The sequence below is a fragment of the Prunus dulcis genome, chromosome 2 (genome assembly GCF_902201215.1).
Source record: "Prunus dulcis chromosome 2, ALMONDv2, whole genome shotgun sequence".
NCBI classification, from domain to species: Eukaryota; Viridiplantae; Streptophyta; class Magnoliopsida; order Rosales; family Rosaceae; genus Prunus; species Prunus dulcis.
Window position 1 is genome coordinate 23462197 of NC_047651.1, and position 27164 is coordinate 23489360.

At 38.3% G+C, this 27164-nt stretch overlaps 5 protein-coding genes and 1 pseudogene across 8 annotated transcripts; 3 read left to right on the forward strand and 3 right to left on the reverse strand.

Moving 5' to 3' along the window:
* Window positions 1-51: 51 nt before the first annotated feature.
* LOC117619516 (8-amino-7-oxononanoate synthase) lies at window positions 52-5585 on the reverse strand. Its single transcript, XM_034349489.1, has 12 exons — window positions 5071-5585; window positions 3540-3914; window positions 3347-3450; window positions 3161-3268; window positions 2559-2797; window positions 2421-2462; window positions 2215-2302; window positions 1835-1968; window positions 1486-1574; window positions 839-989; window positions 687-755; window positions 52-320 (listed from the first exon to the last, which is right to left on the reverse strand). The coding sequence occupies exons 2-12, from the start codon at window positions 3775-3777 to the stop codon at window positions 191-193; spliced, it is 1392 nt and encodes a 463-aa protein (XP_034205380.1). The 5' UTR covers window positions 3778-3914; window positions 5071-5585; the 3' UTR covers window positions 52-190.
* An 807-nt stretch (window positions 5586-6392) lies between these two features.
* On the reverse strand, window positions 6393-9558 carry LOC117620311 (annotated as a pseudogene). Its single transcript, XR_004584716.1, has 2 exons — window positions 6737-9558; window positions 6393-6645 (listed from the first exon to the last, which is right to left on the reverse strand). The product of XR_004584716.1 is annotated as a probable disease resistance RPP8-like protein 2 (transcript).
* A 2485-nt stretch (window positions 9559-12043) lies between these two features.
* On the forward strand, window positions 12044-13129 carry LOC117619800 (PLAT domain-containing protein 3-like). The gene is made up of 2 exons (XM_034349837.1): window positions 12044-12248; window positions 12502-13129. The coding sequence occupies exons 1-2, from the start codon at window positions 12144-12146 to the stop codon at window positions 12976-12978; spliced, it is 582 nt and encodes a 193-aa protein (XP_034205728.1). The 5' UTR covers window positions 12044-12143; the 3' UTR covers window positions 12979-13129.
* Window positions 13130-13750: 621 nt separating this feature from the next.
* Window positions 13751-17508, forward strand: LOC117617701 (splicing factor-like protein 1). The gene is made up of 2 exons (XM_034347189.1): window positions 13751-16290; window positions 17109-17508. The coding sequence occupies exon 1, from the start codon at window positions 13844-13846 to the stop codon at window positions 16256-16258; it is 2415 nt and encodes an 804-aa protein (XP_034203080.1). The 5' UTR covers window positions 13751-13843; the 3' UTR covers window positions 16259-16290; window positions 17109-17508.
* A 3188-nt stretch (window positions 17509-20696) lies between these two features.
* On the forward strand, window positions 20697-23925 carry LOC117618881 (DNA-directed RNA polymerase III subunit rpc4-like). Of its 2 annotated transcripts, XM_034348642.1 has the most exons (10): window positions 20697-20725; window positions 20802-20850; window positions 20958-21010; window positions 21115-21181; window positions 22071-22110; window positions 22388-22620; window positions 22732-22795; window positions 22938-23026; window positions 23138-23374; window positions 23532-23925. In XM_034348642.1, exons 2-10 carry the CDS (start codon window positions 20809-20811, stop codon window positions 23679-23681), a joined length of 975 nt encoding a protein of 324 aa, XP_034204533.1. In that variant the 5' UTR covers window positions 20697-20725; window positions 20802-20808; the 3' UTR covers window positions 23682-23925. The 2 variants fall into 2 exon arrangements, with proteins under 2 accessions (XP_034204533.1, XP_034204532.1); XM_034348641.1 differs by having other exon boundaries at window positions 20704-20850.
* Window positions 23926-24044: 119 nt separating this feature from the next.
* On the reverse strand, window positions 24045-26563 carry LOC117618880. Of its 2 annotated transcripts, none has more exons than XM_034348640.1 (4): window positions 25785-26563; window positions 25430-25676; window positions 25037-25130; window positions 24045-24657 (listed from the first exon to the last, which is right to left on the reverse strand). In XM_034348640.1, exons 1-4 carry the CDS (start codon window positions 26237-26239, stop codon window positions 24383-24385), a joined length of 1071 nt encoding a protein of 356 aa, XP_034204531.1. In that variant the 5' UTR covers window positions 26240-26563; the 3' UTR covers window positions 24045-24382. The 2 variants fall into 2 exon arrangements, with proteins under 2 accessions (XP_034204531.1, XP_034204530.1); XM_034348639.1 differs by having other exon boundaries at window positions 25430-25667; window positions 25785-26558.
* Between the last annotated feature and the right edge of the window lie 601 nt (window positions 26564-27164).

Here is a 27164-nt window from a genome sequence, read left to right on the forward strand (position 1 = left end):
TATGAAACAGAAGTGTAGGACTTCAACATAAAAGAAAAAGAAAGAAAAAACAGGTGTAAAGGAGCTTTATAAAGGCACAGCCGGCCCACATACATCCTAAATGATGTTCAATTCTTATTACAGTATATGTGTTTTGGTAATCTCATTCTCAGTACACTTAAGAGCTATGGAATCTAAAACAAATCAAATCCTAAAGCCTTGCATATCCACCATTTGAGCCGTGGATGCCAATTTCTTGAAAATTGACACAAAGGGAGAGTGCGGCTGTGAACCTCTCAATATCGTCTCTTGTGTGCGTTGCGCTCAATGTCACGCGTAGCCTGTTAAAAAAGTATCAAGAAAAAGATGTAAAGTACACAAAGAAACAACAATAATTTCAACACATCCATTGTGGAGGGGAACTAAAGTATAGACCCACATTTTTCCCAAGTGTAACAAGTTAGATTTCAATTTCCAAACTTTGTTACATGCATTTTGGACTTATTTTCACTATGACCAATCATTTTTTTATATAATAGGTTGTGTCAATTAACCTTTCGACCTCATGAATACAAGCTAGATGGTAGATTTAACTCAACAGGACTGAATCAGGTCAAATAGCAAAGCATCATAATACAAAATGAACAAGATGAGCACAACCCAAACTTGTAAATATACTGTAGAAGAAATGAAGACTTGTCATAGACCTGCATGAGTTGGGTGGCACTGTTGGGGGTCTAATTGCAGTCACATGGAAACCAGATTTCAACAAACTCCTGTTCATTGATGATAAACAAAGTTAGATACAGTTGTAGAATGATCTCCAAATCACACAAACAGATAGAGAGGGAAACAAAACTGGCTTGCTTGCAGAGCCTTCTCTTCGCTCCCTACGATAAGAGATATTATGGGACTATTTATGGGGATTCCAGTGAGAACACGAAAGTCTTGCACCCGATTCCAAATTTCCCTTCTACGCCATGTTTCCTTTCTTGCCACAATAAGAGAAGCTGCATAGTTATATTTGTATTGTTAACAAAGGGAATAACTTCAATAAATATAAGAAAATAAATGCTATAATCATGGCATGTGAATAATGCAAGATAAATTACAGCCACAGTAATGTAGAAGACTGCTCAATATTATGATATTGTTCCATTCCGTTATGTGAACAATCATACATGGGGCTTACAATACAAGCTTGAGGCAAGCTCGAGCTCGGCTCCTGAACTTGGCTCATTTGAGTGATTATTATATATGTTGGCTCTAAAAACCCATAATTTGATATCACATTCAGAACTGGGCTTCTCTCCTAAACCATGAATTCATCTGATACTTCCTACAAGATCTACATTCTTTCCTATTACCACTCAGCAAGACTGCCAGTCCTTGCATGCCAACCATTTATAATCAGTGTAAAAGAAGCTTCTGTATTAAAAAGTATGACATATTTAAAAGGGATTATATTCAACTAAAGCACCTGTAACAAACACAATTACATATTACCACGGGCAGCAGCAACAATTGGTATCGGCGTAGCAGTTGAAAATATAAAAGACCGACCCCTTGATTGTATGAGTTGCTTCCACCTTTTGCTGTTTATATAGAAAGAACCCATTACAAAGAAGGAAATGGAACACAAAAGAACCCATTACTTCAACGCCTAAAGTATTAAGTTTTAAAACCAACAGCCACAGTTTCCCTCCTTATTTAGCATAGTTCAGAGAAACATAGTAACTCAGGAATAGTGCACAGCGTTTTCATTTCATATTTGCTACAACTACTATAAACCGAACATTTACAAATTACAGAATTTGTTATCGTTACTAAGCAAAAAGATAGCATGAATACTTGCCTGCATGCTATGAATCCGCCATGGCAACCTGCAGCCTTACTCAAAGTCCCAACACATATGTCAACATCTCTTTCACAATTGTATTGCTCTGCCACTCCGCCACCATTTTTTCCACAAACAAATGTTCCATGAGCCTGAGTCAAAGAGAATATTTTCTTTTTATGACTAATACCTTAAGCACACATCAAAAGAAAACGAAAAAAATAGACCAACTTTTTCCTGTACGATAGACATATTTAATCAATAAGGACAAGTTGATTTTTGTGTGTAACTGGAGAATTCATTCATAATATAATTAAGACTATCATTGATGCGTGTACAAGATTAACCTTAAAAAGGTTTCACAAGTTTTCACTGCGGAATAACTCAAGAGGACTTACATCATCAATAACTAACAGAAAGCCATGCTCTTTGCGTAGCTTCACAAGCTCAATCATTGGTGCAAAGTCTCCGTCCATACTAAACAAGCTGTAGTGAAAGACAAAAACAATTCATGAGAAATATAACAAATAAAATCAATAGGAACACTTTTTATGAATGTGAATTTGATTCCAACTGAAATGATGGTACAGAAAGTAGCACTTGCCTATCAGTCACGACAACTTTCTTCCTCATTGTGCAACTTGATCTGCCACACAAAATGCATTTCTAAGCTATGGACAGAAGGAAGTACATATCCAATAAGAAGAGTCACACAAATGCAAAACAAAAGTTTAAGACCTACAACAATGCATTAAGGTGTGTCATGTCGCAATGTCTATAGATGAATATCTCTACAGATTTTTGTCGTTCAGCAAGACGAATACCATCGATTATTGACGCATGGTTCAGTGCATCAGAAAAAATGGCAATTTTTTCATTAGTTAAAGGAGTTTTTCCAGCAGCCAAGAGAGAGCCAACATTTCCCAAAGCTACCATCAAGGCCATATTGGCTGCAAATCCTGTGGGACAAAGAAGGCAATCCTAGGGGATAAATTTGAAACAAGATTGCATCAGTTTTCACTTTTGAGCTAAAAAGCCTAAAAATGTATTTCAATAAACCAGACATAAAGTTAAAAACAACAGAATCAAAGGCTTTAGACCTCCAAAAAAACCACACAATTAAACTTCGTCTAGAAATGAAAAAGGAAATTATGTTCATTGACTGGGAAAGCATGTATATGTTTCTGACAGTTAAAGCGAGCATAGTCTAAATGCAAGTTTCTACCAAATGACCCTTGACACCACGGGCTATGGCCAATAAACAAGAAGAAGAGAATGGATGACAAAGTTCAAATAAAGAAGTTAAATCAGCAGAGTCTAATGTATAAACAGAGCAGCTCATACCTCTTTCTTCTTTAATTCTGCAATGCATGACTCGAGTCGCCTATGGTAATCGGTATATCCGCAGATTAAAGCAGAGCCCCTGGGGCCCATCCCATGTTCTAGGGCTGCCTGATTGAATATAAATCCTTATTATTACATGGTAACTTAAAGATGCAATCTTTACAAAAGTTGTGCAAAAAAGACAACCTTGGAAGCAGCTTTTCCAATGGTAGGATGTGAGCTCAGGCCCAAATAGTCATTCCCAGAGAATAGTAGCAGCTTTCTGAACTTATGGGTACCTTCCTCATCTCCTATGAATTCCATAAACGTAATGTAAGTTCAAAACAGAGAAAATTCCACAAAAAGCAAATTGGATAATAGTTGTTGAATTGAACCGTACCGGAACTGGGAATATCGTGGAGCCATTTCTGGAACGTGGGTTCAGGAATGTGGACCTCCACAGAGGATCGGTCCCACGGCTGCATTTCATCGAACACATGGAATTCATCATCGACGGGGTTTTGGGCTTCTTGGGTTGGTCCATTTTGGAGGTAAATGGGTCTGAGAGAACGAAGGAGTTGAAGGTGTTCAAGTTTCTGAAGAGCCTCTTCGACCCCATTATCCCACGACCTCAACATCTCAATGCAGCTCAACTTCTGCAATTTGCATAGCAGAGAGAGAAGAAGCCGCCGGGGGTAGTTGGACTGTTGGAGCGTAACGCCTTGAGCAGAGTTAAAAATTCGGAAGAAGCACGGTTAACCACGTATGTCCTCAACTGCAAAAGGACCAATTGGCCATTTGGGAATAGTTTCGAATGAGAAAAGACAAGACACGTTGGGGTCAATTCGCGAATAAAGATAAATATGCAATGCCGTTTTTACCGTGCTAGATTACAGTACCATTAAGGCCATTATTGATTTTTCACATCTCGTTTGTGTTTTTTTTTCCTTTATTTTAATTTTTCATGTTTGGAATATATATGTATTTTTTTTTCTTACAAATATTCATAAACGATCTGAAAAGACAAATTTCACAGAAATCACCCTTAGACTCTATGAGGTCGTTTGGTATGGCGGACTATTATGGACTAGACTAAATTTTGGGACTGTCTTGGATTAGTTCGGATTGACCTAAGCTGGATTAAGTATTGACCTATGTTTAGTGCTGTGTCGAACTAAGAAGCTGGATTGTAAAAATAATGAAAATCTATGTTTGGTGTTGTGTCGAACTAAAAAATAATTATTTAAATATTTAAATATTTAAATATTTAAATATAATAATTTTTAAATAATTAAATATAATTTAATAAGATCTTAAAACTATGCATATACTTTCTAGATACCAAATTTACATGTAAATGTCAAAGTCAAAATTTCTCCAAAAAATCGTAACAAATCAACGAAGAAAGCATTCCAAAAATGCCATCAAGCCCATTCATAGCAATTTGGACCATGAAATTAAATTTGGCACCATGAGATACATGAAAAATCCAGAAATTTGGTCTTGCATCTATTTATTACAAAACAGGGGACAAGTTATCCAATAGATAAGCTAGACTACTCAACACAACCGCAAACAAGACTAAAATTTGGTATGTTTTTGGTGCCAAACCAATGACGAAGCATGTCATTAGTCCTCCAATGAAGCAACTCTTGAGAAACTCATCACTACCTTTGTCTCGAATGCTCATGTGGTAGCCCAAATCAAAATCAAGAATTGCATTACCACCCCATTGCATAACACAACTAAGTGCCACATTTTAGCGAACAGTTGGAGTGCATGTTGTGCTATGGACTCTTGCACAACACCAGAAGCATTAAGCCCCGAAACCCAAATCTTCAAAAACTGAAACCTGTTAATCTTATGAACAAAACCAATGGACTTTGACCCAGCAATAATGCCAACAAAATAAGACAAAGAAACAAGCAAACCTTTCGTGCATTTGGGTTCAGGAATCTGCGATGTCGCTGATATCCACGATTGAAAAACCACAAAGCCCACTTCAAGAACAAACAGATTTGTTCAATTGGTTGATGACCATGCTGTTCACAACATTCATAGGCTCTGTAATTTCAGGTGGCCTGAAAGCATCATCAGAAACAAGACCCACATGGATGGCGCCCTCAGAATGGAGAAATATTTCAATTGCTTATCACTCCTGCAATTAAATCCGTCGTGAAGGTCAATGGCAGAATTGTGTGGCAGAGTCGATACACGCTGCACCAAGATATCACGACTCAGGTGAAGAAGAAGAAGAAACTGGTTTGCGTTGTGTCGGACTCGCTTGTTCTATTCAGCGATAGCACTATTTTGCGGAGCAATTTTCGACGCCACCATATTAGAAGGGCGAGCGAGCCGTTTTTTTTTCCGTGGGACTATATAGTCTCATTTAAGTTAGTCCATTCTCAAACCAAACATGAGTTTTAAGTATTATTTTGTCCAGTCCAATCTAGTGAAGCCTAGGAAACATGTTTATCACTCATTTGCATTGATATAATTGACTATATGCGTGTGTGTATATATATATATATATATAATTGACTATTTGTAAAGTTTCATAAAACAATATGTAAAGATAGATTTGACAGCGATCACTCTTGGACAGAAAATAAATAAAATAATATTATATTTAGTTGATGTCTCTGGTATTATTATTCTTAGGGTACATTAATTGATTCTTATTAGAGTTATCAACTTTGGTATCCAAACCAACCCAATCAAATCCTAAAGCCTTGCACAACCGTTTGAGCCATGGATGCAAATTTCTTGGAAATTCACACAACGAGAGAGTACAGTAGTGATCCTCTCAATGTCATCTCTTGTGTGTGTTGCGCTCAGTGTCACTCATAGCCTACATGGCCAAAAAAATTACAAATACAGATGTAAGAATGTACACAAACAAACAACATATTACTATCGTATATAGACCTTCATTTTCCTAAGTTTAATGAGTTAGGTTTCAATTTCCCAAGGTACAATCCAAACTTGTAAATATTACTATAGCAGAAAGGGGAATTGTGAGGAAAGATATATTGAACACAAAAACCTACATGAGTTGGGTGGCACTATTTGGGGTATGGTACCAATTACAAACCAGGGAATGAAAAAACACAAAAATATGGGTTTATTATGTAACAAAACAGAGGAGAAAGAGACAACACCACCAAAGAAGAGCTTAATTACAAGTGTAAGAACAATTAGCCACACAGCTAAACTCAAGTTTTATTACATAATTTACCACTTCAGTACAAAAACATAAACATTGCTGTTAACTGTATCACAGCTTTTGCTATAACAGTACATTAACCTTAACAAGTTTGAATAAACAAGAATGGAAGTTCATTGCTGGATGTTTTCTGATCTTCTCTCCAATTGGTAAGAAATTTATGGTCTCATTGACATGTGAGAAAACTTTCTGCCACTGAACAAGTGAGTGCACAACACATGATCCAAATTGTTCCGGCACGAATCTATGCAGAACGCAATCCACTTTTGTTTGTCTGAACCTGGTGAAAAATGAAAGTGTTAGAAAGTTTGTTCATTAATCTGACTTATAAGTCCACTGCAAAAAGATGAAAGATGAAGATGAAGATGAACCTGGTGCCTGCAAATTAGACCATTATAACTTTACGATAGAAGGAACATGCTGGACTTTGTGAGAGTCTTCGCCTTGCAGCCTATCGAGGAAATTTCTTGGCATATCTTTGAACACTAACTCACGGAGAGTAGTTACATACTTTATCTCTTCCGGGAGCATCCGTAATCGCCCGCAGCGGACAATTTGTAAACTCCTAATCTTTGGCATTGCACTTTCTTCACCTTCTAACGCTTCCAAAAATTCCAAAAATTCAAGCTCTAGAAACTCAAGTTGAGGAAAGCCATTGGCTGAAAATTTCAGTTTCTTTCCAAGGAAAGAAGAACTTTTTAGTCTGAGAACAAATAGATAAGGCAGCTTCTCAAGTATCTCCATAGGATTTTTGTCAAGACGGGAATGATACAAGGTTAACTGGTTGAGATTTGGTGGGAATTCATGTGGCTCAGGCAGCTTTATTATCCCACCGCTCAGATGCAACTTAATGACATAGCGAAGAGAAGAGAGTTGAGAGAGTGATGGAAACACAACATCAACTGACTTCAACGACAAGGAGTGGAGGCTTACAAGCTTGGCTAAGGAATTGAAAATTCTTACTCTGTTTGCAGTGAAGCTTCCTTTCAATCCCAACTTTCGGAGACTGATTAAATTGGCGGGGCTGGTTTCATTCCAACTACCAATATGCATGTCTGATAGAGTCTGGAGATTTTGGAGGGTGTCAATTCGCAACTTGCCAGCAAGAAGCCGTGCATGCATGTAAAAGTGGCGTAGGCTTTTCATCTTCCATAACACATCAGGGATCTTCCCAAGACTGAAATTTTCGGCAATATCAAGAGTCTGCAGGTTAGACAAACAACCTATTTCTTCTGGAAGCTCCTTTATGGAGCTATGCTTCAATCCCAAGTACCTCAAATGGATCATTTCTCCAATTTCCCTTGGAATTGAACTCACCTTCAATTCTTCTAATTCCAGGACTCTAAGGAGTTTAAAACATGTACATATATCATAACTCGAAATTTCACATTTGATCTGATCAACTTTAAAGAAGAGGAGCGACCGGAGGTTGGGACTTGACTCTTTTAGGGAGAGAGAACCATTAGAGTAGATAGCACGGTGGCGGGCTCGAGAGAGAGCCTGATAACTGGCTGGAGCTACTGTATCTAGATTCCCATGAATATATAGAAATTCCTCTGCCTTTGCCTTCGAGATGGAGAGGTCTCGCATTAAGTCGTGTAATTGGCAATGTTTCACTCTTTCATTTGCACTCCACCTCGCTACTTGAACCATATTTCTATCAATCAGCTCATTCAGATATTCCTCCGCAACGTCCTCCATCTTTCCGCCATGCTGTGGGATCAAGCCCTCTGCAATCCACATCCTAAAAAGTTTACGTGCGGAGAATAAGTAGTCTTCTGGAAATAACCCCAAGTAGAGAAAACAAAATTTAAGGTAATACGGCAAGTCATAATAGCTTAAAGCTAGTATTGCAGAGACACCATTGGGATCACGGGCTAAGAGTAAGCGGATGGTGTTTAGAACCCTTTGCCACTCACTCAGCCATCTTTTCCTTGAAAGCATCCCCCCCCACCACAATGATGGCTAGTGGTAGACCAGAACATTTCACCACAATTTCCTGCCCAATTTCCTCCAATTGTGGAGGACATACTCTATCAATACTTTCGGTGAATGCTTTTCTGCATAACAACTTCCAACTGTCCTCTTGGCTTCGAAATCGCAGTTCATGGGGAAGGCTTTGGGCATCTGCATGCAGAGCAACATTGTTGTTGCGAGTTGTAAGCAATAATTTATTGCCACTGCCATCACTTGGGAAGGCCTTTGCAAGACTGTCAAAAGCGGTGGTGCTCCATATATCATCTAAAACAACCAAATAGCGTCTCCCTTGCAAAAGTTTATAAAGCATTTCCTCCAACTCTTCTTCTAACAACTTCGTCATGTCTTTTGTTCTTGTTGCAACTTGTTTTATAATGCTCTGCAGTATGTCTCTTGTTCTAAACTGTTGGGATACGTAAACCCAAGCACGGCAATCAAAAAAAGTTTGAACATCACCATGATTATAGACTTCTTTAGCACAAGTGGTCTTACCGATACCACCCATGCCTACTATTGAAATTGCTCGCCATTGATCCTCCAGGACAAGGCGTGCCACCAGAGTAGCTATATCTTCCTCCAGACCAACAATATCCTTATCCTGACCACGAGGAGTTGTTCGCCGCAGCTTCAGTAGCCTTTCATTGGCAATGGCATGACTGGTTCCGTCTCCGATACTTCTTATGCCATATGCTTCATGGCTGATGGCAATGTCAGAGATTCTTGTGCGGATAGCTGCAAGGTCCTTCCCAATTTTGGTACGCGCTTTGAGAGTGGAAGCATATCTGTATAAAAAGTTCCGCTTCTTGTACTTGAAGGATTCAATTTTTAAGATATGTGTGTCAATGAGGTCTTCAGCATCATAAGCAAGATTTCTGACATCAGAAACCCAATTACGTACCTGTAAATCGCTTTCTTGCTTTGCATCCGCATCTTTTAAAAAACACTGCATCCGCTTCAGTTCATCTCTCAGCCGCTGGATTTCTGGACGGACATCCTTGGGAAAATGGATTTCAGCAAGTACATCAGCAACCCTTTCTAAAACAAAAATAACAGCAGCTTCTGCCATGTTTTGTTCGACAGAAAAACAGATAAGCTAATTATACCTTGTTTGAAATTACAGAGGAACGGAATGGGGAAAAATGTGTTTGTTTGGTTTTGGATCCTTGTTTAGTGTAGCGTATTTGGATGATTTGGCTGCAACCCAGTTTCCTTGAAGTTGTTGGCATTGCAAGTTGCAATGCAACCCAGTTCATTGTTTAGTATTTTCCACGAAACTTAGGAGAAGCTCGGTACAGTGTATATCATTGTCAACTCGGTACTCCATTTCACAACGCGGACATGAAGACTTAATTGCTTGCACGAGTCTTCTTCTTTCCTTTGTCAACATCATAAGAAAAGCCAAGGAAATAACTTCAGTGGGTTCTTCATTCTAGTGGATGAGCAAAGAGCATGCAGCTACCGACTATTGGACTTGCTAGTCAAAGATAATAATGACAGAAAAAACTGGTGCAAAAGTTTCAGTGAAAACTGATAAAGAATTAACTCAAACAAGAGGAAAAAGAAAAGCAGTCCACTTAAATTTTATCTCTCTTCTCTGCATGATCTTATTGAGAACCGGCCAGAAAAAATTCTCCGAAGATGTGAAAATTGGTTAAAAATTAAAATTGAATTACGCGTATGTTTTTCTTTAGAAAGTAAAGACCTTTCGTCACAAATTCACAAAAGCAAATACCTGGTCTTCTTGTAAGTTTCACCCCGTTTTTTATTTCTTTGCTTTACAGGCGCTTTGAACCTGATTAAAAATGAAAATCTTAGAAAATTTGTTCATAGAAATTTGGTTTTGGTACCCAAATATTTTAGTATTCTAAAAATGAATTTTAGCCTCGAAACTTAAATCCAAGTCACAACGTGATTCGATAACATCAACTACTTGTTGGAGTTTAATTGAAATACATGAACTTACAAGAAGATAAAGTATCTACTCCTTAGTAGGCTTATGGTTAGGGTTTGAGGCTCGAGAAATGTTTTGGAACAAATTCGGAAGCTAGGGTTTTTCGTTCGAGACTTGGATTTACCCAAACTAATTTTGTATAAAAAAATTATAAAAAAAGTCCACAAAATAATTTAAAATAATTAATTACTATTTATTAAGTAAATTATGAAATCAATAAATTATTTAAATATTCACTAAAGAAATAATAATTAAAACATAATTACTAATTCAAGTAATTAAAAAAGATTAAGATATTACTTAATTACATATATTAAACTAAAGAAGTTGGCCAAAAAAAAAGAGTAAAGAAACTAATTTTATATGTTTAAAATTTAAACTTTAAAAATTAAAATAAAAAAAAACCAGAAACCTCTCCCAACGAAGTTCTTCTGCATAGGTCTATCCCAGCGACATTTGCCGAATTAGACCTCTCTCAACAAAATTTACGTATACTGACGAAACATCGTCAGGAGGGGTCTAATACGACAAATTTGACCGGGACGGGAAAGATATTTTTAAAAAATAAATATAAGTTTAGTATCTTTGGGTCCAATAAATTCTCTTTTTAATAATTAAATAATAACTCAGCCTTATTTATTATTTAATTACTTTCATATGTAATTATGTTTTAATTATTAATTCTTTAGTGAATAATTAACTTCATAAATTAATAAAATATTTAAATACTAATTATTCACTAAGTAAATAATAACTAAAACATAACTACTAAATAAAGTAATTAAAAAAGAGAAATCAAGAATAAAGGGTATAGCTGTGCGGCTAGACTATTAAAATTATTCTATTTGAAGAGTATAGCCGCGCGGCTATACTGCTAGAATATTCTATTTATAGATTACAGCCGCGCGGCTGTACTCTTATCAAGGAACGAAAACGGATGGACATAGAACCATGTGCTGAAACTCTTGTCGTGAACATAGGGGACTTGATGCAAGCGAAGGGAATCTAAGGGTCTATAAGCCATTTATTCGTGCAGGTTCAGAGAAAGCAATGAGGAAGGCAAGTTTGAGAAAGTTGGCTTCACTGTAAAAGAGTTTGCTGGAAATACAGGTTGAACATTGTTTAAAATTAGTACAGACGATTAAATGGACAATAAAACTGATGAAATCATAGAGCCAGTGTGATTTATGCTTGGCACAACCAAAAGTCAAACATTACAAAAATCATAAACAGGAGGATGCTATGCTGTCTGTTGGCGCACGTTTGGGGGCCATCTGAACCCTACACAAGTCAACACCTTTCTGTAAGCATCAAAGCACCTGCAACTTTATTTACATTTCAATTTTCGACCAAAATAAATTTAGAAATATATAGATATATCCTCTCCTCTGTTTGGTTTATGCAAACACGACATTTATTAAAAAGAAAAATAATAATAACTTGCGAGATCTTCCAAATTGGAGCCATTTAAAACATAAACAAAATCTAAGAAGTCAATAATGCTAAAATATGAATATGGTTTGAATACTTTGAGTTGTTCTTTATTCTTCTCCATAAGGAGGTATATATAAGAGTTTACATATGAATGCTTTACAAGGAATTAGATATAGTAAAGAATTAAGAAAGTATCTCCTAATTGCACAATGATTTATCACTTATATAAAAAATAGGAAAATAAATCTCTTAATTAATCAAGGAAGTAAATCTCCTTGATTAATTTGGAGACTCATATCAACAAATAATACCCTCTCTTTTTTACCATAGTACCATTACTATACATACATAGTTACATATAAATAGGTACAGGTACACTTCCCCTTCTTTGTACTCAGTCTCACGTCCTCAAGTTTATGCATCTAATTAACAAGTTGGAGACAAAAATGTCGAGCCGCGGCGTCACATTAACCCTCATCATGATCACTCTCTTCCTCTCTACAGCATCTGGTGATTCTCCTGTGAGTATAATCAATTATCCCATACATTCAGCTAATCGTTTTTGTTAACCCCTCTAATCTTTGGTAGAAACTCCTCGATATCTCAATTCTCAAACCACATCATTATTAATCATTTATGGAATATGGCATGTTTACTTACAAGTAATATGAATATATACGAATATGTTATAACATTTTGTGTTATTTGAATGTGTTATATATGCGTATATATATCTCAACAGCATATGAATTTTTTTTGAATCTTGATATGCAGGACAAATGTGTGTACACCATTTACATAAAAACAGGGTCACTCATGAAGGCTGGTACAGACTCTAAGATAAGCCTGAGCCTTGGAGACTTCTCGGGGAGCTCGGTATGGGTGCCGGATCTTGAGTCATGGGGCCTAATGAGCCCATACCATGATTACTTTGAGCGTGGCAATCTAGACGTATTTAGTGTACGTGGTCGATGCATGGATGGACCCGTTTGCAGGCTCAGCCTCACATGCGATGGGTCCGGGGCTCACCCGGGCTGGTACTGCGACCACGTGGAGCTCGCCGCCACGGGACCTGACACTGGATGTTCGAAATCCATGTTTTATGTTCAACAATGGTTGTCTAGTGATGTTCCTCCATTTGAGCTCACTGTTAGTGTTGATGCGTGTAATCCCTGGAATATTAATGCTGTTGCGGATGAGCAGGAGAAATGTGGGAAGTTTGTTGTGGTCAATCCCGCAAGATATGAATAATTATATGACCATTTCTATGAGGAGGGAGGGAGGGTTGATAAATATTTGGTGCTTTGTTTTGTTGGGAATTAATTCGATGTTATGGATCCGTTAATGTTTTAGTTCCTAACTTGTATTGCTGGGCTCTTTTGTTCCTAAATTCTTTCATGAAATTATGTTACCAATCACTAACAAGTTTTTGTTAGGACCAAGACATGAAATGAGAATAAAGAACCTCAATCATATTTTCAGTGTTGCCATTAGATCAACAATTCATTTTTAGCATTATATCACTCACTAAGATTAAGAACTAATTACTAATTACTAATTACTTTGTAATTGTATTATAAACTTTTTAATTTAATATTTTTCTTAATCATACTTATAATTTAAGGTCTATTTGATGAGCTACTACAAGAAGCTCAATACATTTGTTTCAATTATTCTGTTGATTGGATAATTGACAAAAGTAAAATTTTGCAATGTATTACGGCATCTTATTACATCCACCACATGGCGCGAATTCAACGAATTTTGAGACTATGCTAACGTATTTTATATGAAAAACCAGGAAAAAAGGATTTTATATTTATGGATATTTGGAAAAAATCTAACCGTCGTTTAAAGACAGAATATAAACTCGATGTCAAATTCTAATTGTCGTTTAAAGACGGAAAATTCGATCTCGCCTTTGCAGTTCTTTACTTATTGGGCCGGGCCTTGGTTGTTAGTTTTATTTCCCCCGTATCACAATTGGATCTGTCCTATAAATACTTGGATACGCATCGTCCCGCTCTTGTTTACCAAACCAAAATTTTCGTCTTTCGAGCGCATTCGCATCTGGAGCTCTGGCACTCGAAACTCGAAGCTTCTCCAATCTCAAGCCATGGAGACTCTCCAATCAAACCCTAACCCTCCTCCAATCGAAGCCCTAGATCCTCAACCCCCTACTTTCTCTAATCTGTCTTCTGAAACTGTACCCTCCTACGATCTCAAACCTCCTCCTCCTCCGGAAACCCTAGTCTCAGATTATAAGGACCCATCTCCACCACCTCCCTCTGAAACCCTAGCTTCCAATGCTCAAAACCCCGCCCAAATTCCCCAGGCTGGTACTGAGAATGGTAATTCAAACGACGGCAGCAAGACGCTTGCTCTCAGGCCCGATATCCAAAAGCCGCCGCTGTCGGAGAATGGATTGACCAACACCCATAGTGGCACCGACAGAGATGGCTCCGGTGGGGAGGAGGAGACGACGAGCAGGCGCCGCCGCCGCAGCCGGTGGGACCCTCAGCCCGAGTCAGACAACCAGAGTGGTGGCGGCGAGTCGGGTAGCGGCCCGAGGAAGAGGAAGTCGCGGTGGGCGGATGAGGAGCCGAAGCCGGTGATTCAGCTACCGGATTTCATGGGAGGTATTGAGTTTGATCCAGAAATTCAAGCTTTGAATAGTAGGCTTCTTGAGATTAGTCGAATGCTGTCTTCGGGTTTGCCTTTGGATGATCGTCCCGAAGGTGCCCGGTCTCCTTCACCGGAACCTATATATGATAATATGGGAATTAGGATTAATACCAGAGAGTTCCGTGCCCGCGAGAGGTTGAACAAAGAGAGACAGGAAATTATTGCTCAGATTATTAAGAGGAACCCTGCTTTTAAGCCTCCAGCTGATTACAGGCCGCCTAAGCTTCAGAAGAAGCTTTACATACCAATGAAAGAATATCCGGGTTATAATTTTATTGGTCTTATCATTGGCCCGAGGGGTAATACCCAGAAGAGGATGGAGAAAGAAACTGGTGCAAAAATTGTCATTAGGGGTAAAGGGTCGGTGAAAGAGGGTAGGCTGCAACAGAAAAGGGATTTAAAACCTGACCCTTCTGAGAATGAGGACTTGCATGTTTTGGTTGAGGCGGATACGCAAGACGCACTTGATGCTGCGGCTGGGATGGTGGAGAAGCTCTTGCAGCCTGTGGATGAGGTGTTGAATGAGCATAAGAGGCAACAACTTAGGGAACTTGCGGCCTTGAATGGGACAATAAGGGATGAGGAGTATTGTAGATTGTGTGGTGAACCGGGGCACCGTCAATATGCATGTCCATCACGGACTTCGACCTTTAAGAGTGATGTTCTTTGTAAGATATGTGGTGATGGTGGGCATCCAACCATTGATTGTCCAGTGAAGGGTACAACTGGGAAGAAAATGGACGATGAGTATCAGAACTTTTTGGCTGAGTTAGGTGGGACAGTTCCTGAATCTGCAACTAAGCAGACCAGTACATTGGCTCTTGGCCCAGGCAATAGTTCAGTAAGCAATCCTCCTTGGGCTAACAGCGCTGGGAGTGCTAGCAGTGCATCATCACATCCAGGCTTGGGATCAGTTGGAATCAAGCCTACCAAGGAATACGATGACACAAATTTGTACATCGGATACTTGCCACCTACTCTTGATGATGATGGTTTGATCCGATTGTTTTCACCTTTTGGTGATATTGTGATGGCCAAAGTTATTAGGGACCGGATTACCGGATTGAGTAAAGGTTATGGTTTTGTGAAGTATGCAGACGTTCAAATGGCTAATAATGCTATTGCAAGCATGAACGGTTTTCGCCTGGATCAGCGAACCATTGCTGTCAGAGTTGCTGGCAAGCCTCCACAGCCTGCTGTGCCTCCTGGACCTCCAGCATCGACAATGCCCACGTACCCTGTCTCTCTCCAGCCTGTTGGTGCCTATCCATCCCAGCAATTTACCCCAGGTGGTCCTCTTGGGAATGTACCACCTACTAGCTATGCGGGTACTCCTGTTCCATGGGGACCCCCTGTTCCTCCTCCTTATGCTCCCTATGCTCCTCCTCCTCCTCCTCCCCCCGGTTCAACCATGTATCCTCCACCCATGCAGGGTCAACATGTGGCTGCTTACGGTGCACGATACCCTCCTCCCCCTGGTGCACCATCTCAACCGGTGACCTCTAGTGAAGCACAACAGAATTATCCCCCTCCGGGAGTTCAATCTGAAAACAGTACCTCTATGCAATCTGTACCAACTAATATGTACGGGGGCTCAGCAATGCCACCAAATGGCCAACATTCTTATCCCGCATCTTCGTATGGTTACTCATCTTACTACAATGCAGTTCCACCACCTCCTCCTCCCCCGGCCCCTGTACCTGGATCAACTGCAGACCAATCCCAGAGCATTGGTAATGTGCCATGGGCCACAAATCCTCCAGTTCCTCCTCCAGCTTCTTCCACAGAGAAGACAGCCTATGGTGCAGATGCAGAGTATGAGAAGTTCATGGCGGAAATGAAATGATGCGGTCCCTCGGTATTACTCCGAGTTGATAGGTATGCACTGCACATTTTTGTTTCACTATTGGTTCTAGAAATTATTTTTGGTATCCTTTGGATGATTAATTTTTGCTTTGCCCATACGTTCATCCACTCGAACTAGCTGGGTCATCCATTTCTACAAAAAATTGAACCGGTAAAAAAAAAAAAAAAAAGCCCCTCAACTATAGAGACTTTTATATCTGGGACTCAGAAGGAGTTTATAACTTCCTCACTCTCTCTCTTGCTCTTTCCTGCTTATGTGAGTGGGTGGGTGAATGATGTGTATTGTCTTTTGATTTACTTTATAGTTTTTGAATTTTTTTTGTTTTTGTTTTACAACGGGACTTTCACTTGGTCTTTTCTATATATGAAGGTTGTTTACGGAAAACAGATGATCATGCCATCATTGTAAGTATGTGATTCCCCAGGATAGTTCTGGATATCTATCCCTGGCTCTTGCACAGTTGTGGTTCTCATTTTGTTAAGTAATGTCACCGATTTATTCTAATGTGTGACAGAAGCTAACATGAGCCCCCCTTCACCTCCCCTCTGGCTGGAAAGGAAGAAATATTTTATAACGAATACATTTTCTTAGTGCTGTTTCTTTTTTGTTTTGTTGTATCACCCTGAAAGGCCTTGTTATGCAGGGATGTCTTAAAGACGCATGGATAGGATTACATTTATAGTTTCCATTCTTATTCTGGGAGTAGTTACATATTCATATTTTATCTATTGTCAATTCGCACTTACATGAAGTCACTGCATAATTCATTTATATGTTGCTTTTACAGTACTTGACATTTCTCCATTGCCATTATGTAAAATTTTGACAGGACTGATGTTTCTTGGAGCTCTTGTGAACCTGATTTCTTACCTCTTGCCATGACTTTGTTGAAGTTTGGGACTCACATCTTTAACCTTGCTGTAATGTTATGACCTTTGCAGAGACTTGGGCTGGAACTTCAGTTGATCGGTTTCATGTTGGAAAAGTCATTTTAAACAATATGATTCGTTTTATTTGGGAGCTTATGTTGCACGTAATTTTTTTTTTATTTTGCTGGTTTCTTACTAATGTCTCTGTTTCCAAGTTCAGTCTGAACGCCCGCTATTTGGCACTGATGGTTTATGATGTTATGTTGATTTAGTGGGTTGCATAACTAGTTTGCTGTTTGCCCTAACTGTTTTGTCTCTCTAGTTTTTATTGTAATTCAATTTTTACCTTGAGGGCCCTAAGTTTTTCCGACTGCCATGGTGCTGAAGCTGCTCCAATGATGCAGTTATCATTCCATTTTAGAAGGTAATCGTGCCTCACAACTTGACATTCTCGGTAGGTGGAAGATGTGCCGTCTTATGTTTTTCTTATATTAACTGCATTTCCATATGATACAATGGGATTTGATGTCCTTTTCCAGTTTTTCTTTCGCAGGTAAAAGAAACCATTCCTAATTGGTTATAGCTTATTTTTTAATGTCCAGAATTTTGGTGATGTCTATGGTTTTGGCTTCATTAATTTTTACAATTGTATTGGCATCTTAAAAAACCTAACTCCTGATTATAGCCTATATTGTGAAGCTTTGAGTGCTGCTATGTTTTGTTGAGGTAGAAGGAGGTCCATGTCAGTATGTTCGAAATAGTCCATATCGGTGTATTCGAAATGATCCATGTTGTTGCAATTAGAAGAGAGGCTTAGGCTACAATGGATTTTTGTTGGTTTTGGGATGAACAATGGCTGATAAATAGTTTATTGCAGTAGATTTTTTCTGCCAACAGTTTTTGATATGCTGCAACTATGCTGATGAGGATTGGGTTAAGGAGTTGGGTTGTAGCATTTTGACAGACTAGTTGTTAGATTTTAAGTTTCTGATTATAACTGTGCCCTGGGGCTGGAGATTTAAGTAAAACATTTTCCAATTAAGGCTCTTGGACTCATATTGGCCTCTTTGCCATGTGTATCTAAGGTCCTTTTCTCTTTGCCCCAATAGTTTTGTAATCCAGTTGAGTGGGTGATTTGTGATTGATTGGTTACTGTTTTCAAGGGTGGGACAACAAAATAGCTGACTGGTTGGGATGGTGGGTTTAAGTTCCTTTTGTTTGCATTTTTGGTCAGCAGTTTAAAGCATGAGTCAAAACTCAGTGCTTGGCTTTGGTTGCTATTTTTTTCTAATCTGGTTTCCGCCCTGATTTAAATGAAAAGAGGAGTTACATTTCAACTTTTCTCTTCCTTTTATTTTCTTCTTTTATGTTTCTTTTTACCCTCTTCTTGTCACTTAAATGGAAATTTATACTGTTCTACGTTCTCTATGGCAATTGCTGTCTAAATGAATCCAGCTTAGGAAGTCAAAACCATCAATGGACCGGTTTTTTCAAATCCTATGAGATGATTGTTTTTGTGAGGTTTTCTTACACCAATCACTAATTAGCAACTATGAATACCTTTACATCTATATCGATTATTTTGACATGTGATTTGTGTATGTGTACAGTAAGAGTGTGCTTGTATAGGAATTTACATCTTAATTGTGTCTTGAACATCTGAACAAACTGACGGCCTACAGAATTTCTGTTTTAATCCCTGACATGCGTGGCCTCCAACAATGGTGAATTACTAACCCTGTCTGCAGATGAGCATTCACATGACTCGGACTTAGTTAATTTTTCAGGTTAAGTGATGTATCGAAGTTGAGTTGATCAACCACTGAATGTGATGTTCACAATGCTAATGCAATTGTGTATAATATATACTAGGCAGTGAGCATTTACTTTTACAGGGTATTTCATTATCAAATTTATGCAAGGCGGATGCTGTTTCTAGCTTTGCGGATCCTCTTGGATGAAGCCACTTGATAAGATACACCACAATTATAGTGCACTTTCGAGTTAAAATCACAGCCCAAAATGGCCGCCTTAGAATCATGTTTCTTTTCTTGCCAGGCTCGGGGCTGTCAATGGGCAGGCAAATTGTGAATCTTGTAGGCTGCTCTTGTACAATCACAGCAATATTAACCAGTTTTCTAAAAGTTCTGGCTTCATTCTCAGCTTTTACTTGAACATTCAAACCCTATTTTGTTGTTTCAACTGGCCAGCCTTGTATTCGTAGGAAATGAAATGGTATGGCAGCCAATTCTGAGTTGTATTGCGTCTATAATGCGCGGTTTATAGTAGAATGGGAGATTGGATCCTACCCATAATTTGAATTGAACTTGGAATTTACCACCCCTCAACTTTTAAACGGGCTGGGGTGGGTTGAAGTGAAGACACTTTCAAATACGTTAGAGGTTCGCAATTTTTTCAACAGTTTCTATTGCTTTGTTAAATAATACAAGCGTGAAATAAATCATTCGTAATCAAGCAAGCGTTTAACCCGAACGGGTTTTAACTTCACCACCTTTTCATTTCCATGCAGTTGTATTGCTATGCAAGTTCAGGATGTTGCAGCGAATCGTAGCTGCACCATGGTAGATTTCTAGTGGCAAGAAAAAGAGCCCCAAAAGAGAAAAAACAAAAACCAAAAAGGGGCTCCACATGAATTCACTTATGGAGCTGCCAAGAAAATCATTTTCTGTTAGTGAACACTAATTCTTTCACCATGAATATTAGAAACTACTAGAACGGCTTGTTATGGTGATGCCTGAGGGGCTAGTGAAACCACTCGAGATGCTCACCTTCCTCATTAATCTTTTGGGCACCATTTAGTTTGCGATAAAAATCTGACGAGAAATAAAATTACGTCCATTCATTTGCCATAGCAAAGATAAGGGCAAGATAAGGGCTGTTACTATTCATATAAATAGTGGAGCCCTTGCAAAAGGTTTGTTGTGTTTCCACCCATTGTCATGGCAACCCAAGGACAACCACTATTAATATGAGATATGATGAGAGGAATTTATATGGCGTTTTGATATGGAAAGTGAAGAATATGGCTACGTATTTCTTTTTAAAAATTCTAAAATTTTGGTGATTTTTCAGATTCTGTTTTTATAAAAAAATTTTGTTGCTAACTTCAGCAGCCCTCAAGCACGAACTCGGACTCATTTTGTCTTAGGACTTGCTCGCTTTATTGGGACCCCTCCTGCCCGAGCTTCAGCAGCCCACTGAAAGTGCAACATGGGACTTGAGCCCGGGGCAAACTGCACCAGAGGAAGTGCTCTAATATCCCATGTTTTTTACCCTTCAGCTTTTCTTTTCCCCAATCAAGTTACAAAAGGAATTTGGGAATTTTTTATTTTTTTTATTTTTTATTTTTTATTTTTTGTGTGAAAGGAATTTGGGAAGTGAGTACCTAGTTTGCCGAAAGGAATATGGGCTTCATTAATGACAATTCATCTGTTGACACGTGGCGCCACTTGTTATTCAAGAAAATTTCCACGGTTAAGTATTGAAATTTAAGGGTTTATATCAAACAACAATTATCGGTGGAGTTGTAAAGTCTTTCGTTTCTCTCAGCGCCAAGGTTCGAACCTCGCCGGTTTCCTTCTTTTTTTTTTTTTCCTTCCCCATTTTCATTTTTCTCCTTCTTCTTCGTCCAGAAAAGCCATGGATAAGGATAACGACGGGTCATCTGGTCGTCCGAGAACGGTAACAACCAGCTCTCTCTATAATCAATTTTCTTCTTCAATTTCACTACAATTCCATCTTGGATCTGAATTCTTCCCTGATTTTTTCTTGGTTCTTTTTATTCTCAGCATAAGTTTATACCGAAAGGTCGCAAAAAGACCAGAGCACCTGTGCCCGCACCGTATTTCTCAAAAACCCTTCCCTTCAAATCCCATTTCATTTCATTTTTTGGAAATATTTACCATGAATTTTTCTTTTAACGTTTTGTGCTGTGAATCAATGCAGTGAGGTTGGTGATAATGACGATGGTGAAGAAGCCAGAAAGGCCGAGGCTCTGTTTCGTCAATTCAATGTAGGCTTGTCTTTTCTTTCTTTAACTAAACATTTTCAGTCTGTAATGATTTTTGATGCTCAACAATTTTTTGGTGTGTGTTTTGAAGGAGTTACTTATTCATTTGTTATTTGATGTTTTTTGGGGCTGTTTAATAAATAATGGTGATGTAAAATGTAAATTTTCCTTTTTGTCTTCTTTTTGAAATTATTATTTAATTTTTTTAATTAAAAAATAGCTTTGGGATTGATTAAAATTAACTAAATACAAAAGGCTCTGTTTGGTTGTTCAGAAAGGGTTGGCGGTGTGAAATCTACAGTTTGGGTCGTATGGTGTGTTTGGTTGCGTTGTCAAGATAAGACGATATGGATATTTTTTGGGTTGGTCTATACTTTTGTTTTGGGGATACTTTTGGATATCTAAACAGAAAAGAGAAGGAAAGACAACAAAAGATTTTCCTTTAGGGTTGGCAGAAAAGATAAAATGAAAAGACCAACTTGATGTTGGAGATGGAATCACAAATTTTCTTTTCTTCGTTCCTTGTTAAAAATGGAAGGAAAAATGCAAGTTTTGATTGATTATCAAGGCAATTGCAAGATGAGCTTTAACTCACTTCCAATAACGCATTTGTAGCATTTTGAAAGGAAAAAGAATTCACCTTCCATGCATGTTCGCTTGTTCAATTGATCTCAGTAGATCAGTAGCCAGCCTCCTTCCCCAGTTTTGCCAATATGTGCAGCTGAATGTGATTGTGAACTTCATAACCTTGAGTTACTCTTTCCCTTTCCATGATATCTATTTTGCATTGGAAATTGTCAATAGAATGTGGTATTGGATAATTCGGTTTTATCATCTTTCAGTAATATATATATACTGAACAGATAATTGATTTTTATCATTGCATTTACAGGAGAATTCCCGAAGACGGGGGCCCAAAGTCGAAAAGAAATGTAATTTCTCATTAACTCTGCTTTCATATTATAAACTTGACATATTATCTGTCATGTTGATTATAATTATTTGATTTTCTTTAATATTATAAGTAGTAGTTCTCTGCTTGTTAAATTTCATAGTAATAGGAAAGCATGTTCTTGATGGCTGAGTAGCTGAATAGAATGGATATAACCAATCCAAATATCCAGATGGAGAGGAGTCTGAACTAGGTTAATTACTTCTTAAGATTATATTGTATCTGCTTCCGATTGACGTTTGCTGTTCAAAATGCAGCTTCAGTGAGAGTTGCATTTGGTCCTGGAGCAGATACATCCTCAACATCTATTAGAACATATGGAACTGCAAAGGATGGTAATACTGGCAAAAGCAGCAGCTCAGGACTCGAAGACTCTGATGATGATCAAAGTCCACCAACTTTGCCTGAAGTTGGAAAAGATGTGTCCATGGAAGATGCTACTGATGTAGAACCTCTTCAGACTGTGAAGCAAAGATATACAGAATGTTGGGTAAGAACACAAACCACCCCCACCCCCTACCTATGTAACTCTCTCTACATCTCTCTCTCTTTGTATCTTCTCTCTCTCACCAAGTGTCTGGCTTCTCTGGTGCTTTTACAGGATTCTGAGACTACATACTATCCTACTACTCTCCCTCTCAGGAAGCCCAACTCTGGAGACCCCGGTAGTCTTTTTAATGGAACTTTCAATAATCTTAATCTTGTCGTTCATAGATCTTATGATTTTTGCATTAGCAAAAATGTAATGATGATTTTCATTCTCATTTCCACTCTTAAGTGTTTACCATTTGCTTGTTTTTCTTTTAGAAGTCCTTAATGAGAATGAATTTGGGGAGGATGCTGAAAAAGAGTATGATGAGAGCACTATAAACCATGCTGCAGAACTTGGGCTGCTGGTGGGTATTAGATTAGTAGTATTAATGATAAACATATCCTCTCTGAAATCATAATGTTAACCCTTAACAGAGTGATATATTTGATGGGATGTTACTAAAATTTGTTGACAGGAGGAAAAAGTGGAAGCAAGGATGTTGTTTGTTCAACTTCCTACCATTTTGCCACTGACCAAGCGATCAGCTACTGCAAAGGGAAAAGAGAAAGTTGGAAGCTCAACATCACTGGAGAGCACAGGTGCTCCAAAGAAGGGGTGTAGTTTGGAGGAGCTGCCTGGTGGATATATGGGTAAAATGCTAGTCTACAAGAGTGGAGCAATCAAGTTGAAGCTCGGAAATACCCTCTGTGATGTGAGTCGTAGCCATTCACCTTAAGCTAAAAGGAAAACATGATTATCAGTATAAATTTTTTTTATCATCGTTTTTTCTAGTCATAAATATGTTCGTTACGAGCTACATTGGAGATGTTATGAAAATATTCTCTCTTTTGTGTTTATGGTATATGCAGGTTTCACCTGGTTCAGATTGTCTATGTGATGAAGATGTTGCGGTAATCAACACTGAGGAGAAGAGATGTTGTGTTCTTGGAGGGATCAGCCACCGAGCTGTAGTAACTCCTAATGTAGATTCCCTCCTAAATGTGATTAGCTTGGATTAAGTGCAGCGATTTTAGTTACCCGAATTCGAATTATGTGCAAATTGAGGTGTAAATGGGGGTAATTAAGCACATGAGAAACCTGGTAATGTAGATCTGTAAAGGAAAGCTTAGTCTGAACATATTGCTAGAATTACTGACGGTTCTACGTGATGAAATGTGAACGGCTGTGGTAGGTGCAGCTAGTAGGTGATATTGGATCTATTTTAACCTTGAGTAAAAAGGCCAGGATATTATTCTCTTTCAATGATCTTCTCTTTTTCATTGTAAAATTCTAATTTTTACAAAAAGATCCAGGTGGTACATTTTACAGGTAAACCCTAATATGAGCAGAGAAAGGATCCATTATTATGCATCCACCTAATCTATTGCAAACCATGGAAATCATAGTTAAAATTTTTGGACCACCACCCAATAACCCTGTTTTTAAGGGCTTGAGAATGCAAGCAAAACCTACGACTCACTTTCTTGGCATGAACAAAAAGTTAACTGATCATTCATGCGCATATACAATAAAACATAGCTAAATATCCCACAAATCCCCATATTGCAGGCAACCTGCTAACTCCCATATGCCAGCTCTGGACATTCATAACAAAGCATTTGAAATATAAAATGCGTAACAGTGCAAAGGAGTGGAAAACTTCAACAGCAAATCATCCATCCAATGGGAATATACTATCTGTGATGTCGTCGGATTAGGGTCAAGCCTTGTGGCTTCGAGAAACCACCACAACCAAGAGGACCACAACGGAGAGCATGAATGATGTTCTCAGCTTCTCCTCAAAGCGAATGCTAGCTCCTGCATTCGCCTTCTCACCGCCTGGAGGTTGAATTAAGTCACCCAGGACCTTTGTAATTTTCTCAATTACTTCCATGACTTTCGCCATGGTGTTTTGGAAGATCCACTTCACAATGTTTGTTGCTTTATTTTTATCATCGGTGTCCTCGTTGGGACTCTGGGAGCTATTGTCTTCAGCTGCATATATGCAAACCAGCATTAGTCATGTGTGCATTCATTGAACTTGTGAGCATTGAAAAGGTTTTCATCTCTCAGTTCCCAATTATTACATGATTTTCAGTTTAGTTAAATTGGAAGTCTAAAATTCATCAAACCCTCCCTATGTATTTTCAATGGAAGAATTGTCCCAGCGACGGGCAAAACCTGATTTCAAGTTCATCGCTCTAAGCTACAAAATTCATCTTAATCTCAACATGGAACTTACATTAACAAGAAAAACAGGTAACTAAAGCCAGGAAAACACCACCTAAAAGAGGCATCAACATATAAGATATAACAGAAGCTTAAAGATCAAAAAAACTATTACAGTCCTTAGTGAAATTCATATCATACCAACCTGCATAGAAAGATTCCCTGAGCTCCCGCACCACCTCATTGTTCATCACAGCATCCCAAACTGCTCTATCAGATGACAATGAGATCACCATTCTCTACAAAAGAAAATCAAAATACCCTTATCATAATTGTACGAAGTTCATATGATGAGATTAGACAACACAAAAACAGGATACAGTATATTTCACCCTCTGCAAGGCTGCAAGGCAGGAAGCAAAAAAACAACAATCACCTTTTGGAGTGGTTTGCAAAACAAATAATTAATTGTACAGAGTCACTGGTCTAAATTGTAAAATTTATTTATACTATGCAAACTACAGAAAATGAATAAATAAATAACTCTAATCTCATATAGTTTCTTTCTAGTAATATAAGGGTCAACAGAGATAGGGACCTGCACGGATGACTCAGTCTGCAATAAATGGAAAGCATCATAAACTCTCTCAGAAGCATGAGGCTGCAACATCTTTGAATTACATAGATACGCAGAAGGCTCCATCCAATCTAACTCTGACCCAACTGAGGACACTCTGCCCACCAAACCAGCTGAGGCACTTGTGATTTGATCAGCCACATCCCTCTCCAACTCAGAAGCATATTTATCCCTGACGAACTCGGCATGAGAAGAAGGACTGAAAACCCTACCAATTTCATGAAACAAGGCATTGTTATTAGTATAACATAACAGAAAAACAAAAAACCAAAAAGGATTGTAAATTGTATCAAAAACAAGAGTATGAGTTGTTTACTGTTGAAGGGCAGAGACAGCGTTTTGTACTTCATCCCTGGAAGGAACAGGCCCAAGAACAAAATCCTCAAGAAATCCATGTCTTCTCTCATCATCTTCTTCACTGCTCCCATTATCCACAGTCACCCAATCAATGTCATCAAAATGAGGAGAAGAAGGCCAGCTGGGTATGCCAGAATTGGCAGACAGAGGAAGGTTGTATGAAGCAAAAGGTGAAGTGGGTGAAGAGAGAGAGAGGTTATTGGAGGAACTAGGTTTTTGGGTGTGCCTAGAAGTTGAAGTAGTTGCAGTAGGGGTGGTGTTAGTAGCAGAAGAATTAGAATTAGAAGAAGAAAGGGGTTCTTGAATTGGTGGGCCACCAGCAACACTTCTTGTGACTGCTGCTCTGCTCACAGCCCTGAACATGCTTCCTCCTCCTCCTCCTCCACCTCCCATGCTTTTTCCACCAAACATCATCTTCAGAGTTTCTTTTCTTATCTTTTTTCTTCACATACCTTCTCTCAGACTCAGACCATGGATCTCGTCTTCTTCCTTTTCTATGCAATTGTAATCTAATCTAGAGGCAGAGTTTGTGGGATCCCTTTATTTGTCTCTCCGACTCCTGCTTTGTTTGATATTCTCGAGGACATGAATGGATAGGGTTATTTTAAAATGGAATGGTACAAAAGTTCCATTGGCGTCACACTTCTTATTTCTTGAATTGAAATGTTATATAAAAATAAGTAAGGTTCCCTCTGTCTGTCTGTCCAATTTTTGGTTCTGAGTGGAGGTGGCTCTCTCCTATGTCTCCTTTATTATTCTTTTGCTTGGATATACATGTCGTCTGTTGTTGTCATGTTCATAACTTTAATCTTAACTAAAATGCTTCCCAAAAAAAAAAAAAACAAAAAAATGCGTTGAAATATTTATTTTCTTTGCCAGGAAAATGCGTCAAAATATTTAATATTAGCTTTATTATTCTGCGTGTAATTATGGTCCAATTTCTTGTTGTTGGTTAATAGTTATGATAAGGAGCCTTACTCTGACCCTCAATCAAGTTTAGCGTCTTAATTTGTCTCTACATCGGTTGTTAAGTCGATTACTAACTTCATAAAAATCGATATGACTTCTCTTTTTTTTTCTTTTTTCTTTTTTGGTGGTTATGTAGGAGTCATGTCATAACATCGATTTTGATGGGGTTTTTATGGGACTTGACGGTAAAGATAAACTGAGACAGAAAATATAAGGAACATGCTTTCAAGAGCACTAATCCTTTATATTTTGTTGTAAATGCATCTAAAATAAAACCATTAATTTTATATTTAAAAAAATAGTATTTTTTCCAAGGAAATTCCATTGTCCCCTAACCCAACCCAACCCAATACGAAACTTGGGTAACCCA

Bases quoted from the DNA above. Each gene is read 5' to 3' on its own strand.
- LOC117619516 (XM_034349489.1), bottom strand. From the start codon at position 3,777: ATGTTGAGGTCGTGGGATAATGGGGTCGAAGAGGCTCTTCAGAAACTT. The intron at 2,798-3,160 runs GTATGAGCTGCT...TTTATCCCCTAG, and splicing joins CAGAATTAAAGAAGAAAGAG to GATTGCCTTCTTTGTCCCAC. The intron at 2,463-2,558 runs GTAGGTCTTAAA...TTTGTGTGGCAG, and splicing joins ACACACCTTAATGCATTGTT to ATCAAGTTGCACAATGAGGA.
- LOC117618880 (XM_034348640.1), bottom strand. From the start codon at position 26,239: ATGATGTTTGGTGGAAAAAGCATGGGAGGTGGAGGAGGAGGAGGAGGA. The intron at 25,131-25,429 runs GTCCCTATCTCT...TTTCTTTTGTAG, and splicing joins AGACTGAGTCATCCGTGCAG to AGAATGGTGATCTCATTGTC. The intron at 24,658-25,036 runs GTTGGTATGATA...GCATATATGCAG, and splicing joins CAGGGAATCTTTCTATGCAG to CTGAAGACAATAGCTCCCAG.
- LOC117618881 (XM_034348642.1), top strand. From the start codon at position 20,809: ATGGATAAGGATAACGACGGGTCATCTGGTCGTCCGAGAACG. The intron at 21,182-22,070 runs GTAGGCTTGTCT...TTGCATTTACAG, and splicing joins CTCTGTTTCGTCAATTCAAT to GAGAATTCCCGAAGACGGGG. The intron at 22,796-22,937 runs GTAGTCTTTTTA...TTTTTCTTTTAG, and splicing joins GCCCAACTCTGGAGACCCCG to AAGTCCTTAATGAGAATGAA.
- LOC117617701 (XM_034347189.1), top strand. From the start codon at position 13,844: ATGGAGACTCTCCAATCAAACCCTAACCCTCCTCCAATCGAAGCCCTA.
- LOC117619800 (XM_034349837.1), top strand. From the start codon at position 12,144: ATGCATCTAATTAACAAGTTGGAGACAAAAATGTCGAGCCGCGGCGTC. The intron at 12,249-12,501 runs GTGAGTATAATC...CTTGATATGCAG, and splicing joins CAGCATCTGGTGATTCTCCT to GACAAATGTGTGTACACCAT.